The sequence below is a fragment of the Hyaena hyaena genome, unplaced genomic scaffold (assembly GCF_003009895.1).
Source record: "Hyaena hyaena isolate Hyena2069 unplaced genomic scaffold, ASM300989v1 scaffold_221, whole genome shotgun sequence".
Taxonomy (NCBI): domain Eukaryota; kingdom Metazoa; phylum Chordata; class Mammalia; order Carnivora; family Hyaenidae; genus Hyaena; species Hyaena hyaena.
The window spans coordinates 297,732-311,060 of record NW_024080853.1 but is presented as its reverse complement, the minus strand read 5'-3'; the positions used below and the strand labels follow the sequence as shown (position 1 = coordinate 311,060).

The 13,329-nt window shown below is 44.4% G+C and overlaps 2 protein-coding genes across 7 annotated transcripts in view; one reads left to right on the top strand and one right to left on the bottom strand.

The window, feature by feature from the left end:
• Positions 1-3,143, top strand: part of PFKM (phosphofructokinase, muscle) — a 43,217-nt gene extending 40,074 nt beyond the window's left edge. For all 3 annotated transcript variants that reach the window (XM_039243116.1, XM_039243117.1, XM_039243115.1), the window contains 5 exons: positions 446-507; positions 736-847; positions 2,095-2,194; positions 2,276-2,381; positions 2,617-3,143. In XM_039243116.1, the coding sequence (XP_039099047.1) occupies positions 446-507; positions 736-847; positions 2,095-2,194; positions 2,276-2,381; positions 2,617-2,761 (525 nt within the window). In that variant the 3' untranslated portion in view covers positions 2,762-3,143. The remainder of the gene's footprint in view (positions 1-445; positions 508-735; positions 848-2,094; positions 2,195-2,275; positions 2,382-2,616) is intronic.
• A 1,063-nt stretch (positions 3,144-4,206) lies between these two features.
• On the bottom strand, positions 4,207-12,324 carry ASB8 (ankyrin repeat and SOCS box containing 8). 4 transcript variants are annotated; one of them, XM_039243120.1, is made up of 4 exons: positions 12,226-12,324; positions 9,483-9,646; positions 7,954-8,058; positions 4,207-6,120 (listed from the first exon to the last, which is right to left on the bottom strand). In XM_039243120.1, the coding sequence occupies exons 2-4, from the start codon at positions 9,609-9,611 to the stop codon at positions 5,488-5,490; spliced, it is 867 nt and encodes a 288-aa protein (XP_039099051.1). In that variant the 5' UTR covers positions 9,612-9,646; positions 12,226-12,324; the 3' UTR covers positions 4,207-5,487. The 4 variants fall into 4 exon arrangements, with proteins under 4 accessions (XP_039099051.1, XP_039099052.1, XP_039099053.1 ...); XM_039243121.1 differs by having other exon boundaries at positions 9,483-9,642; XM_039243122.1 differs by lacking the exon at positions 12,226-12,324 and adding an exon at positions 11,887-12,208 and having other exon boundaries at positions 9,483-9,642.
• Positions 12,325-13,329: the final 1,005 nt, after the last annotated feature.

Sequence of the window (13,329 nt, the reverse complement as noted above, 5' to 3'; positions counted from 1 at the left end):
TGCCAGGAATGGAGGGTGGGAGTCTTCCTCCTTCACCCCCAGCTCAAAGCCCAGATGAAGGAACTGGTTCCTCCCAGGTGAAGCACTGCTGCATACACAAGCAGCCCATTTAAAGGCCGACATGGTGAGCAGAGTCAGCCCTCTGAGGGAAGGGAAGCAGAACCCCCTAGAAGGGGACACTGGGAGCAGATGGAAAGGTGAAGACTGGCAGTTACCATGTCTGTCCCTAACTTACCCTCTCCCGGTTCTGCCTGGCTCATTTGTAGTCTTTGTTTACATTTCAGTGTGCACTGAATTCCTCACAGGGACTAGGCACGGGACTGTAAACAGTTCTCCCCCAGTCCCTCTTCCCTTCTGGAGAGGCCCGGTGGGTACAAGAGATCCATGCACCTGCCTGGCCTTATCTACTCCTGGCTACGCTTAGGATTTACTCTCTTATTTTCAGGCAAATGTTGAACATCTGGTGCAAAAGATGAAAACCACTGTGAAAAGGGGCTTGGTGTTAAGGTACCTCATCCACAGTTTGTTCCTAATTGAAGAGAACAGTTAGACTTTGGCTCTAGCCCACAGAATGAATCCATGGTTGGACACCCTGAGAAATTTGGGGACAAAGGGAGAGAACCGGAGCCATGGGAGGAGACAGAAAAGGGAAGAACAAAGCCTACAGAAGCAGAAAAGGGTTGGGAGGGATGGGGAGACAACCAAAGTCACAGGCTTTTGGTTTCTACTTGGCAGGAACGAGAAGTGCAATGAGAACTATACCACCGACTTCATCTTCAACCTGTACTCTGAGGAGGGGAAGGGCATCTTTGACAGCAGGAAGAATGTGCTTGGCCACATGCAGCAGGTCAGGAAGAAACCCCAGTCATGCCCTTCACCAGATGGCCACAACTCCCGATAGCCATTGGGTCTCCAAGTGGCCCCCAAACTGCTGAAGGCTGTCAGTGTCACTAGAGAGCATGAGCCTGCAATTTTTACTAAGGTTATGTGGTCCATCCCAGGGCAGGAATTCTCAACATTGGCACCTTTACCATTTTGGGCTGGATAATTCTTTGTTGCGGGTGGCTGTTCTGTGTTATTGTGGGATACTTTAGCAACATCCTTGGACTCTACCCACTAGATGCCGGCACAACCTCCTTCTAAGTTGTAACAAAAACAAAACGTCTCAGACTTTGCCAAATGTCCCCTGGGGGGCAAAATCATCTCCAGTTGAGAACCACTAATTCAGATGAAGAAAATGAGGCCCAGACAGAACAAACAGTTTTTCCAGGGCTGCTCATCAAGCTTGGGTGAGAGCCAGAATGCATTCCAGTGCTCTTCCCAGCACACCGTGCTGCCTTCCTGTGCAAGGAGGATAGCCACCTTGCTGATGTTGTGCTCCGTCTCCACTAACTGGGGTTTCAGGGGGAAGTGAATTCCCTTCTACTCTCCACATTCAATCCCTACCTATGGCATACCTCACTCACAGATGGTACTGGTGGTCTTGGGCCTCCCCATCCCAAGTGTCCCCAGCTGATGCTGCTTAAGTATGGACCTTTGACCTTTGTATACCCACATATGAATTCCCAGTATCTCAGCTTGAATGAGCTTATTAGCCTCTGCAGGAATGGGGTACGATTGGATAGAGTATGGTGATCTATTCCCCACTTCCCCCCCTATTTTCACTTAGTTCAGAGAAAACCTACATGATGTTTTATAGTATTCTGAGGTGTTATCAAGGACATCTATATTGGTTCGCAAGGAATACTTCTGTCATTGATGATGGTGATTGACAAAAGCTTGCTAGGCTCAAGAGGGGCAGGGAGGTGACTGGCCAATCAGCCTGGAAGTGGATGAACAGGATCTGGCAGCCATGAGACCACAGACCAGCTCCCCCCTTATCTAATTAGTTACTCTTTACACCTCGTAAATGGCCAAATAAGCTGTGCCAGCTCACCCTGTTCTCAGCACTGTCTCAAGAGTTTCCTTCATGGTTCGACCTCTGGATTCCGGTTTCTAGCTCCAAGTCTGGGGCCTGTTCGTTTCCTTTTATTCAGATATTTCTGCCACTCATTAGAATCCTTCCTTCTGTAATTTTTATGATTCTTTTTCCAGGGTGGAAGCCCAACTCCATTTGACAGGAATTTTGCCACTAAGATGGGTGCCAAGGCTATGAACTGGATGTCCGGGAAAATCAAAGAGAGTTACCGTAATGGTAGGTGGGGTAAGAGGGGCAGGCCCCTTCATAGAGCCTGGTTCTCCATTATAGGAGCTTACTGACCATCCTTTATTACAGGGAGGATCTTCGCCAATACACCAGACTCGGGCTGTGTTCTGGGTATGCGTAAGAGGGCTCTGGTCTTTCAACCAGTGACTGAGCTAAAGGAGCAGACAGATTTTGAGTGAGTACATCTACTTCCCCGGTAGTTTCAACTACTCTTCCCAACTTGTTCGCTGTCTTCAGTCCTTTTATCTTAGGAGTAACGCTTGTAGTCGTACCCATTTCAGACATCTTAAGACATCTTAGCCCATGTCCTAAAATCCATCCTCTTCTACTCAACTTCTTCTATAAGCTTTTGATAGAATTTATTTGGGGTGCTGAAAAATTAAATCGTCATCTGTCTCCTTTCTCTGTAGTCACCGCATCCCCAAGGAACAGTGGTGGCTGAAGCTGAGGCCCATCCTCAAAATCCTAGCCAAGTATGAGATTGACTTGGACACCACAGAGCATGCCCACCTGGAGCACATCAGTCGGAAGCGATCTGGAGAAGCTTCTATCTAACCCTCTCTGGAGTGAGGGTAATGGATTGTCTGATCATGGTCAGCTCACCCCAGTAGATCCAAGTCCATGTATTCTCAAGTGTTTTAGCCCATTTTTCATTAAGTTTCCTTTTAATCTGCACCTATAGCCATGACCAGCTCTGGCCAGGGAGCTGGGGCAGTGGGCAGTGAGTAGAAGGTTATTTAGGTAGGATTTATCATCATTTCTACCCCAGCTTCATGTGTCACACAATACTGGGCTCCTCTAGTGCTACTGCTAGATTTCAGCTACTCGGTTACAATTTTCCTCAAAAGCTTTATTTATTTCTTTGTGATAACAAAGTCTTGGTTCCTCTACTACTCTGGCTGCAGTGACACTAATAAATGCCAACTGGTCACTGTGCTTTTGGTTCTCCTGTTGTCACTTTCATAAGTAGAATGTCATACTATCAACCCAAAGCTCCAGACACTGCTCAGAGACACATGGGAAAATGCATATGATCACCCCTGTACTTCTCTCCATCTCTTGGCTTTGCACATAGGGTTCTAGAACATCGTACACTGGTCCTTACCCCCATCTCACACTAGTACCTCCTGCATTCTCTGTAGCCATAGGATGCCCCTCCAGTCTCCCTTCAGCATGAAGTTGTGTCTCACCTCTTGATCATATATACACATTACCCAGGGGTGCTTTTTTCCAGCCATCCCATGATCTCTACTTCTCTTCTGACAACTCAGGGTTCTTCCTTCTCAACTCTTCCCCTGTATTCATTCCTAGGTGAAAGGCAGACTCCATTTGTGGGGAGACATGCACATTTTGAAACCCTGGGAAAGAGACCCCCAGTCCTGGACCTGGTTTGGTGGGTTGGCTGAAATACTGCTTGAGAAAGCAGTCAGTTCTCATTCAGCTCAATTTGTTTTCTATTCCGTAACAATAGCGTCTTCCTCATTAGTGAAGTGACCATGTAATGCAGTTGGTCTTCAGGAGTAAGACTGCAGATTTTACCCAAATTGACAGGATGGTGCCCTGTTGATGCCAAGTTTAAGATTAGCCTTCAATAACCAGATCCTGGCTCTCAGCACAAGCGTACATACTCCTCCCAACCCAGTTTCCTCACTTGCTTGGTGAAGCAGGAAGTTTCAAGGTTTTACCAGCAGTGGAGGAAGGATGATCTCTAATATATCACTTTTGCTGGCTGTCTAAGGTATTACCTCTATACCCTGAAAACGCTCTGAACAGTAACTGAGAAGGCTTGTCAGGAGTCCAGAATTCAGGCAGCCAGATGCTCTTTGTGCAATTTGTTAAGGGGAAGAAAAAATAAGAGTAAATAGTAAGCACTGCTATCACTGCATCCTCAAAACAGCTTAGGAGGTAGGTGGTGACAGCCCATTTCAAAGTTATGGACAACAGGGCTCCGGGTGATTAAATAACGTGGAGAAAAACAGGAACAGTAGAAATTGCCAAACTTGCTTTTAGAAGTGTTTATTTCTTTTTTTTTTCAAGTGAGCAAAAAAACACCAGTGGCAAAAGCAGACATATTTTTTTCAAATTAGCTGTCAGCAGATTGCAGTCATTTTTATTGTAGTTCCCAATCAGTTTAAAAAAAAAAGGTTTTCAAATTTGCATCTGGGTCATCCAAGATAATAACAGCTTGATCTAGTTTAGGAACATGAAAAGGAAGAGTATTGTTGACTAAGTATGGTTCACTAAAATAGTTCTTTTTTGAGTACGTGGGTCATCTCAAAAGAAGCTCTTATAATGCTCTTCCCCCACGCCCTGGCCTCCCCCAGTGTCTTGAATAGACCAGTAAAAAGCAGTTTCCAAAACAACTGAAAGGAAAATAACTCCAAACTTAGTAGTGTGAGCTCCCTAAAGGGAAATGAAGACGACCCATGGGAAAAGGCAGCCCAGCACATCTCCTCCCTTGCTAGCGTAAACACCGTCTAAGGTGCAGAAGCACCTGCTAAGCCCATTGGAGCAAACTGGCTTTCACGAAGAGAAAGAACTGCATTAGCAAAGTTCGTAGGACTTTAGTTCTTAGGACTGCTCAGAACCTGCTATTTCTTCTACTATGTGGAGAGCAGCAAGGAAATGTTAGTTCTGACATAACACTGCTGAACTACTGGAACCCTCAGGCACACCCATGGAAAAGAGGCAAAGACTGCTATTTCCTTTGATGGTAAGAGAGGGGGCCAGTCCCTTCTGAATGCTCCGTGACGTGGCACTCTAGGAATATTATCCAGCCCAACTGTGAATCTGCACACCATTTGAGCTTGTACGGTCTTCATCTTTGGGCCACATTGTTAGCTGGAGTTTTCTTAGACTTCTTCACTGACCAGTTAAAATGTTTCTAGAGGGATTCTTCTGAAATGTTAATCATGTTCCCAAAGGAAAACTAAACACACATTCTTTAAATACTCTTCATCTTCCTAGAGAATTTAGTTGCATTGTTGACTTTTTCCCTAAAGGGGAGAGTAGGGGGAGATCTCTTTGTTTGCAGGGTGCAATATAAAAAGCCAAGTAAGCAATAAACAGAAAACAAAAGTGAGGGATTTGTTTGTTGGTTTGTTTGCTTGGTTTGGGGAGGGGAGATGGTGTGGAGGTTACTGTTGTGACATATTGCCTCTAAATACAAACCACACAACAGGAACAACTGCTTTTCCTGTTTTTCAAGACAAAGAGACAGTACCACAGGGAAAAATCTCACCACCCAGAGTTGCCTGCCTGATGGTGCAAACATCTCCGGCCTATTCCACAAGTAACAGGTATTCCTTCAGAGATGCTGGCAGTGGAAGGCCCTTCACTGCATCTGGCAGATACTGGAGTCCCAAACTCCGGCGCACAGCATAGCGAGACAGTGTCTTCAGAGTTCCTGGGGCTGAGCACAGAACAGTCAGTTTTTCACACAGCTGCTGGTCTCTGGCCACTTCCCGTGGCATGGTGCCATTCTTCCTTAATTCAAAGTGTCCAACAGCTCTGTGGAGAAGCTCAAAGCAAGAGTCTTCTTTCTCTGTTCCAAGTCCCCTGACTAGTAGAGCCACCAGGCGGGAGATGGGCGTCTGGCCTTTGAGGTTGATGACTCTGACTTCCGCACCGTAATCAAGAAGGATGCTGACGCTCTCCAGATTTCCCTTCATGGCAGCCCAGCTAAGCGGGGTATCGTTGTTATAATCCAGGGCATTGACAGAGGCCCCACTCTCCAGGAGGGCCCGCACACACTCAGCATTGTTCTTAAAGGCTGCCCAGTGAAGTGGGGTATCTCGGTTGCCATCCAGTGCGTTGGGGTTTGCGCCATACTCCAAGAGGACCTCCACACAAGCCTCATCTTTCTCAGCTGCATAGTGGAGGGCTGTTCGGTTGTAACCATCCAAGGCATTCACCTGTAAAGACGGAGGAACTCTATGACAGTAGCTAGACTACCGAGAGGAAGATGGGAGGGCAAAAGAAGCTTACGTGTGTTTATCCACTACCTGTGTTATGTCATGTTCTGAATATGAGAGTCAACAAGCAATTCCCAGGGAGTCTTGGTGTTCAAGATGGAGAGATGGCAGGAGCTTTGGAGCCAATAGGAAGAGAGCTGTCTCAAAACAACCAGCACTCTATTATGTGCATTGGTCAGCTGGTCTGTGTTACTTAGGGTTTTGCTGCTACATTCTTGTTTACTGTTCACTAGGATCTCTACCATGGGGTAATGGGTAAAGAAAGAGAAGATGAAGTCTAAATCCTCGTAACTACTCTGGAAGATATTATTGGAAAGTAGCTTCAATATATTAGCCAAAGTAAAGGTTTTTAATTATTTTACTTATCCCAACACACTCTATCCTGTAGCTAATGGCGACCAGACTGAAAAATAATGAGGCCAAACTCTGCCCACGTAGCTTTGCTGTGTTCTTTAGTCATACTGAGAAGCTCAATTTATTAATCCAGTCAGCCCCTTGCAAAACTGTGCTGTGCAGTCATAAGAGAACCTCAATAAAAGCATGTGAAGAGCACAAATATTCCAATAATGGAAAAGCAGCTGGCTTGCTAAAAATCAACATCACTTATAATTTTTGAAGGCTGCAAAGACTTCAAAACCCAAACTTACAATTAGCATAGCCTCTTCCCCCATAAAATGCAATAAAAGCAAGCTGAAATACTTAACTGAGTTCAACTTTCCATTTAGCTAAAAACTTTACGCCCCGTGGGGATAATTTTTCATCAATGACATTAAATCGCTGGCTTTCATCTCAGGGTCACTCACAAGAGTTATGTAACAGATCATGACAAGTAGAGAACAACAAGGCTGTGTGGAGATGATGGTGCTGCAGGCTGGCCCTAGACTTACTGACCAATATGTCTGGGGCCTGCACACCTGCTTCATGGCATGTCTGATTCCAATTAGCGCCTCAGCACGTGCAACTTCCAGACTGCTTACAGTCAAAACTGCTTATTTATTTATTTACTTAACAAGCACTTGGCAATTACTACATGCCAGCATACTAAACACTTTACAACCTTATGAAGAAGATATCACTGTCAACCCTGTTTTACAGATGAGGAAACCAAGGCAAAAAAATTAAGTTACTTGTTTAAAGTCACACAGCTGGAAGTGACAGAGCTGTGACTCAAATCCATGAAGTCTGGCTCCGGAGCCTATTCTTTTAAGCATTCATTATACCATCCTGCTTCTTGCTGATGCCAATATAAGTTAACCTAGGTTTCTAATCTTAAGATACATTAAAAAGAAGACAGGAACAGGATACAATAAACAGAAAATAATTAGTGGCCAGAAATAGCACGAGTAGCCCAATCCTGAGGAATGGATTCCTAATGACATTTATCTCCCAGAAACAGTGGTATTAGAAGTACATGTCCAGTAGCAGGTGTCAAATGGTTTAGATTTAATCACTCCAGGGGCCTCTGTACTTAGAGCTCCTGGACAGCCAACAGGCCAGGAGAGGACTGAGTGGAAAGGAAGAAGGAAGGCTGGGAGAAAAAGGGGAGATAAAACTCCCTCTTCCTGGATCCAGGGACAACTTAAGAAAGAAAGGCAAAGGAATGAAATCCTTTGGATCACTGTATATATTCACCAGTACAGTTTGCTTTAATATTGGCTATGCCAATGTTACCATGGGCTAGAAGGTGGGAAGAGATGGGAAAAGAGAAATTGTAAGAAAACGTGAAGCTCAAGGTTAAGTGGATCATTAATGTGACAGTGTTAAAAACATTACCTCAGCTCCTTTTTCCAGGAGTAACTCCACACAGTCAGCATCTGCCACCATGCAGGCGCAGTGCAGTGGCTTCAGTGTGCCATGGGTACAGTTCACATCTGCTCCCTAGGGGCAGAAGGAAACTTCAGTCAGTGTGCTCTGCTCTGGCTCACTGAGTAGGAGGAGACTCAGAACTGAGTCCAGGGTGGACAAGGGCTCTAGCTCTGACTGTACTGGAAACATACTACTAGTCCCACTTTCTAATATATATTAAAATAATCTAATGTTAATATCCAAACCAAGAGAATACACTGAAGATGAAAGAAGAAATTCAATTCCTTAGATCAAGTTACTAAGTTTTTCCACAAGGTAACTTGCCAGATGGCCATCTAGGCATCACGGAGGACATGACCTTATGTGTAAAAGCAGTGGGAAACTTATCACCAGGCAGGAAAGCTGAAAAGTCATCCACTTTCTATGGTGGCCATAGAAAGTGAGTCTGTCAGACCAAAACCAGGAGACCTGGCACACTTTTTTGCCATTCCACAGATGACCATCACGAACAGTAAGGTCATCTTAACAGTTACCTTTTTGTTTATGGACATCTTCAAAGTAGCCTCTTAGTATGGGCATTCTCTGCCACCTACCCCCTGTGGGTATGGCTCTTTCAAATGTGATGAAAGGAGATGGAGATCTTACAGTCAGACCAAAGTCGCTGAATGACTCAGCAGCAGAGCTAGAATTAGAATGTGACAAACTTCCTACTGCTGAATCCTCTGGTACCACTTTTGCTGAGAACAAGTTAACATTTGTATGACTATTTCTTCGCAGAGCTGCACCACATCACTCCGAAGCAGCAATATAGCTCCAGGCTGTAAATAAGGATTCCACTGTTGTTGAAAAGAATGTACAAAAGTAACCAGCTTTTTCTAGTCATCAAAAAATTACCCTGTAACTTCTTCAACAGGAATAATACTCAGGAAAAGATCTCAAAGACTGTCTAGGATACTAGTCATACAACAATCGCTGAATAGCAGTGATTAAAGATGTTAAGAAGTCTTAAGTCAAAAATTACCATGAATTTAAGGGTTGACATTCCTTACAGAATTAGAAGTGGTAGCTGTTGTTAAGATAGATGGCAAGTGATATCTCTCCATGTGATTATTATAAACCACAAGGATTTTAAAACTACTTCTTCTTTGCTCATTTCCTTCCTCCCTTAGTAGAACATGTATAGGAGACTTGGAGCTTGCTGGATCCCATATGCACCATATCCAGACAGAGATTTACAAAGAACGTGAGACTAGGCTTATCTAGAACATATTTCCTGAAGAAAAATATCCGATAAACAAAGTGAAAGGGAGAAGGAAAGAGAAGCAAAACACAAGGAAAATGTATTTTCATTGTCAAGTTAATTATATAAGAGGACTGTAAAAACTCCTTGTGATCTTGTGCTGAGTCAATGCTGCAAATTCGTAACCTAGTACGATTCCCCAGGAACTTTCCCGCTTCACCTCCCAAAGTCCTCTCCATAAATACAGCACACTCACCCCTCTGATGAGGTCCTCTACATTATCATGTGGGAAGGAACGAATGGCAGCGATTGTTCGGATTAAGCGCTCTGAGAGAGAGTATTTGCTCTGAATGCTCTGCATAATATACCACATACTGGAACTCATCAAGGCTCAGAGTATGTTCACATGCTCCAAACTGCCTGAAACAAAGAAGTTTTAGGCATACACAATATCACTGAGCATACCTGTCCCTGGGCTTAGGAGTTCTCTGAGGCCCTCCTCAGAGTAAAAGTAGATTTCAAAGAGATCAATGATTAATTAATATTTTTTCTTAATCACAAAGAACTAGATTACAATAGCTGCTTAGGGAGCTGCTTAGGTAAGGCTGGACAAAAATGCTCTCACTCTTAGCACCTCAATTCTACTCTCTGAACTAGTCTGGAACGAGATTTCTCCAAGAGGCCCCAAGACCCTTACAGAGCTCTGTGTAGCTTACAAACAGGACCAGGCAAGGAAGGGGATTTTTTTTTAAAGGCTGGAGTTGCCACAAAAACATTTTTTTCCTCCTCTGGATTTTGTGATCTTTACGATCAGCATCACCTTTAGCTTACTTGTTACATCTGGCCCTGCAGTATACTTATGTTCATATTGTTTCTCCTCGAAATTGTAATCAATTAGAATGTGAGGTCCCTGTCTTTTTTTTTTTGTCCATGTAAGGCCAGTCACAGAGGCTCACAAAAAATAGGTATTTAATAAATACTGGCTGATTGACTAAAGTATATGAAGTGATCGATACTTGTGAGAAGAGAGGGAAAAGGCTATGGGACCAATACATCTATGTTAACAGTGGCAAGGCATCTGTGAAGGTTTAAAATGTCTTCAGCAAAGAAAAAGATGGGAAATATTTGAAGTGATACTCTAAAATAAAAAACTAAAAAGTATAATTAGTCATGTATATAAAATTAGAAAAAAATTCAAAGTTCACACCAACAACATATGCTTGTAGCTGTGTAGGAAAACAAGCAGATATAAGAGTTCAAAATGAATTAAAATTTCTAATAACTGGCCATTCATGACAACTGAGGAATAGATTTATGACAGAGGGTTCTAGCATGGAAAAGAACATAACACAATATACTTAAATTTAACTGATAGAAGTTTTGGCTGTATAAATAAGAGCCATATACTAGCTGGGAAACATTTAAAATTACAGCAAACAAGGTGGAGCATTTCCATGAAAAAGCACACATCAAAAACTGTAGAGAAAATATAGTATGCAGCATCAGCTCTTGAGGTGTGACTGCTTAGGAATGTGTTCCTCTTAAACTATAAGCTCTTTGGGGGGAAATAGTGTTATCTTCAATAGCTCCTGGCGCATGGCAGATTCTCAATAAATATTCATTGAACTAATGTAAAGATTATTATTTTAGATCCTTAAAAATTCAAGACTTGCATAATCAAAAATGTTATGTATATGACTTAGATTAAGGAAAAAACCTGAAATGATTTCGGTCATTTCACACTGTGTAATTTTTGTTTTTTGTAATAGAGTATCCCCTTACACATTATGCAATATATTATAAATTTGAATAGTTTCTATTTTGCTAATCAGTAGCCATTTATCTGTTTAAACTATATACAGTATTAATTAATAGAATGCAAGAATGAATTGAAAAATATTCAATTCATAGTTATCAATAATTCATATTGGGTATTCTTCTCCCCTGTGTTATTTTGAATGAATAAGCTTACATGTACACCTGTTTATATGTCTCTCTGAAATATTCTAGATAATTTAGACTTGGCATTAATTTTAATCTGACAGCCACTAAATTCAGACAAGGGTGTGTGTCTTACACTTCCTTGTTGCAAGGAAAAAGAAAAAAAGCAGAGGTGCATTTGAACCAGAGATTCCAAGAATGGGGGCAGAAGACTGAGCATCTAAAGTGGAAGGCTTAGACTGGACTGGTTCTGTTAACCATTTCTGGGACATGATGATCTGAAGAAAACTAAATCCTGCAGTCATTTTCGAGACGCTCCTGGCACTCTAAGCTAAGAACTCCTAAGTCAGGATATGACCAGTGGTCTCCTGCTGCTGCATCGAAGCTCCCGGTAAAGAGTGAAACTTCGGGGCACATTGACAACATGCACTGTAGGGAAGGGTCAAGGAAATGTAAACTTGACCTATCTCCGGACAGCAGCCCATGCGCGGTTTGACCCCAAGTGGCCCCTTTCCTCTGCTCGAACTAAGAGCCCTCTCACCACATTTTCTTTCACTTCGGATCCAAAGAAAACACCAAGGGGATATTCTACTGCCATTCTAGGAGCACAGTGAAAGAGAGGCGACATTCAACAGCTTTGGTGCTAGTGACGCCTCAGCTTCCGCCCAAGCCAAGAGACACCCTCAGTCCAGCCAGAGGCGCTCCCAACCCCACCACACCTGCTGGGAGGAGGGCTCGCGGCCGCTACGTCTTGCCGAGGCAAAGGACTGAAGGGCAAGGACACTAAATGCGAGGCCGTGTGGTGTCACTTTGCGCATGGGATCCGAAAAGGTCGCAGCAACCCCGGCAGGTCTCCCTGAGCGAGGAGGGTCGCGCAATCTACACCCGTGGAGCCCTGGAGATTAACCAACCCCCGTCCTGATTTCCCCAAGGCCGGGAACCATGTCTCTGCCGCGAGGGCTAACGAAACCGAGCGGGGAATGGAGGAGTTACTCGGTGTGGAGCCACGGGTTAGGGGACCTGGCTGCAAGCAGTCCCGCAGCAAGGGACGCACTCACCGAACCTCGGGGCAGAGCTGGGTGGTGAAGCGGCTGTCAAGGTGTGACCCGGAAGCAGAAGTTGGCGTCTCCAGCTGGCCTCTCTGTTTACAGGATATGAAGAGCGATTGGGATGGGCGCCTGAGCACCGGCCAATGGCTGCAGGCGGGGAGCGCCTGCGCACACTCGTGAGGCAGCCTCGGTCCTACACAGGCATAGTTAACAGGTTACTTTTTTTTCCTCTGCCAGAGGGTTTATGCGTAGGCGCAATGTGGCGCTGTCGGCCATGCGGGGGTACTCGGGTCCGCAGCTGAAGGCAAAGAACTCAACGGCCCCGACCTTTGGGCTGAGTCTGTAGGGCTGCACCTACGTGGGCCAGGCCCGTAGTGGGTCCTTCCGTGCTCTCCGCTGCTTCCAAGGTCTCCAACTGAGATCGGGCCTGGGCACCTCATTTCTAAACTCGCTACACTGGTTCGGTTGCTTAGTAGAGACTAAACTGTTAGAAGTGTCTTTGGAAAATAAAGGAGACCTCCATCATTATTCATCATATTGGAACGCATATGTGCTTTTCTGAATATGGATACTGTCCACCCTCCCTCCAAGGGAGTTATACCGAAGATAAGCAACCACCCAAGAGGTTTAGTACCCCAAATGTTGAAGACTGAAGAAGATGTACACGCTGACAGTAACCCTTCCCACCCAGAGAGGTGCTGCAACCTCTCAGTGATATACTTCTCATGCAAAGCATAAACATTGGAAGCTAGCAGCACGTAGTGGTGCAGGTAAAGAGTGAAGCAGCCTACGCAGGCTGACTGGAAGTGCTGTGATCTATCTGGCTGCTTGTTTAACCAAGAATGCCCCAACACCTACTCCCCAAAGCTTGTTCTAAGCAGCATAATCAACCAGTTTGAGAATAAAGCAGGGCCCAGACAGCTCATGAACATCAGTGAGGGGATGATGAATTAGAGAAGCTCATGCCTTGCCTGAGGAGTGAACCTCCTCCGCACTCCAAACTAAAAAGATTTTTGCCATGCAGGAAGGTGTCCCCCACCTTCTGCCACTCTGCTGTGGTGAGGTGTTCAATTTTCCAAAAGAAGCTGAAATCCAGATTTTTAAAAAAAGTGA

Coding starts and splice junctions, on each gene's coding strand:
- ASB8 (XM_039243120.1), bottom strand. CDS start 9,611: ATGAGTTCCAGTATGTGGTATATTATGCAGAGCATTCAGAGCAAATAC. Junction 8,059..9,482: donor TAGAGGACCTCATCAGAGGG/GTGAGTGTGCTG, acceptor TTCTGCCCCTAG/GGAGCAGATGTGAACTGTAC. Junction 6,121..7,953: donor TCCTGGAAAAAGGAGCTGAG/GTAATGTTTTTA, acceptor CCGTCTTTACAG/GTGAATGCCTTGGATGGTTA.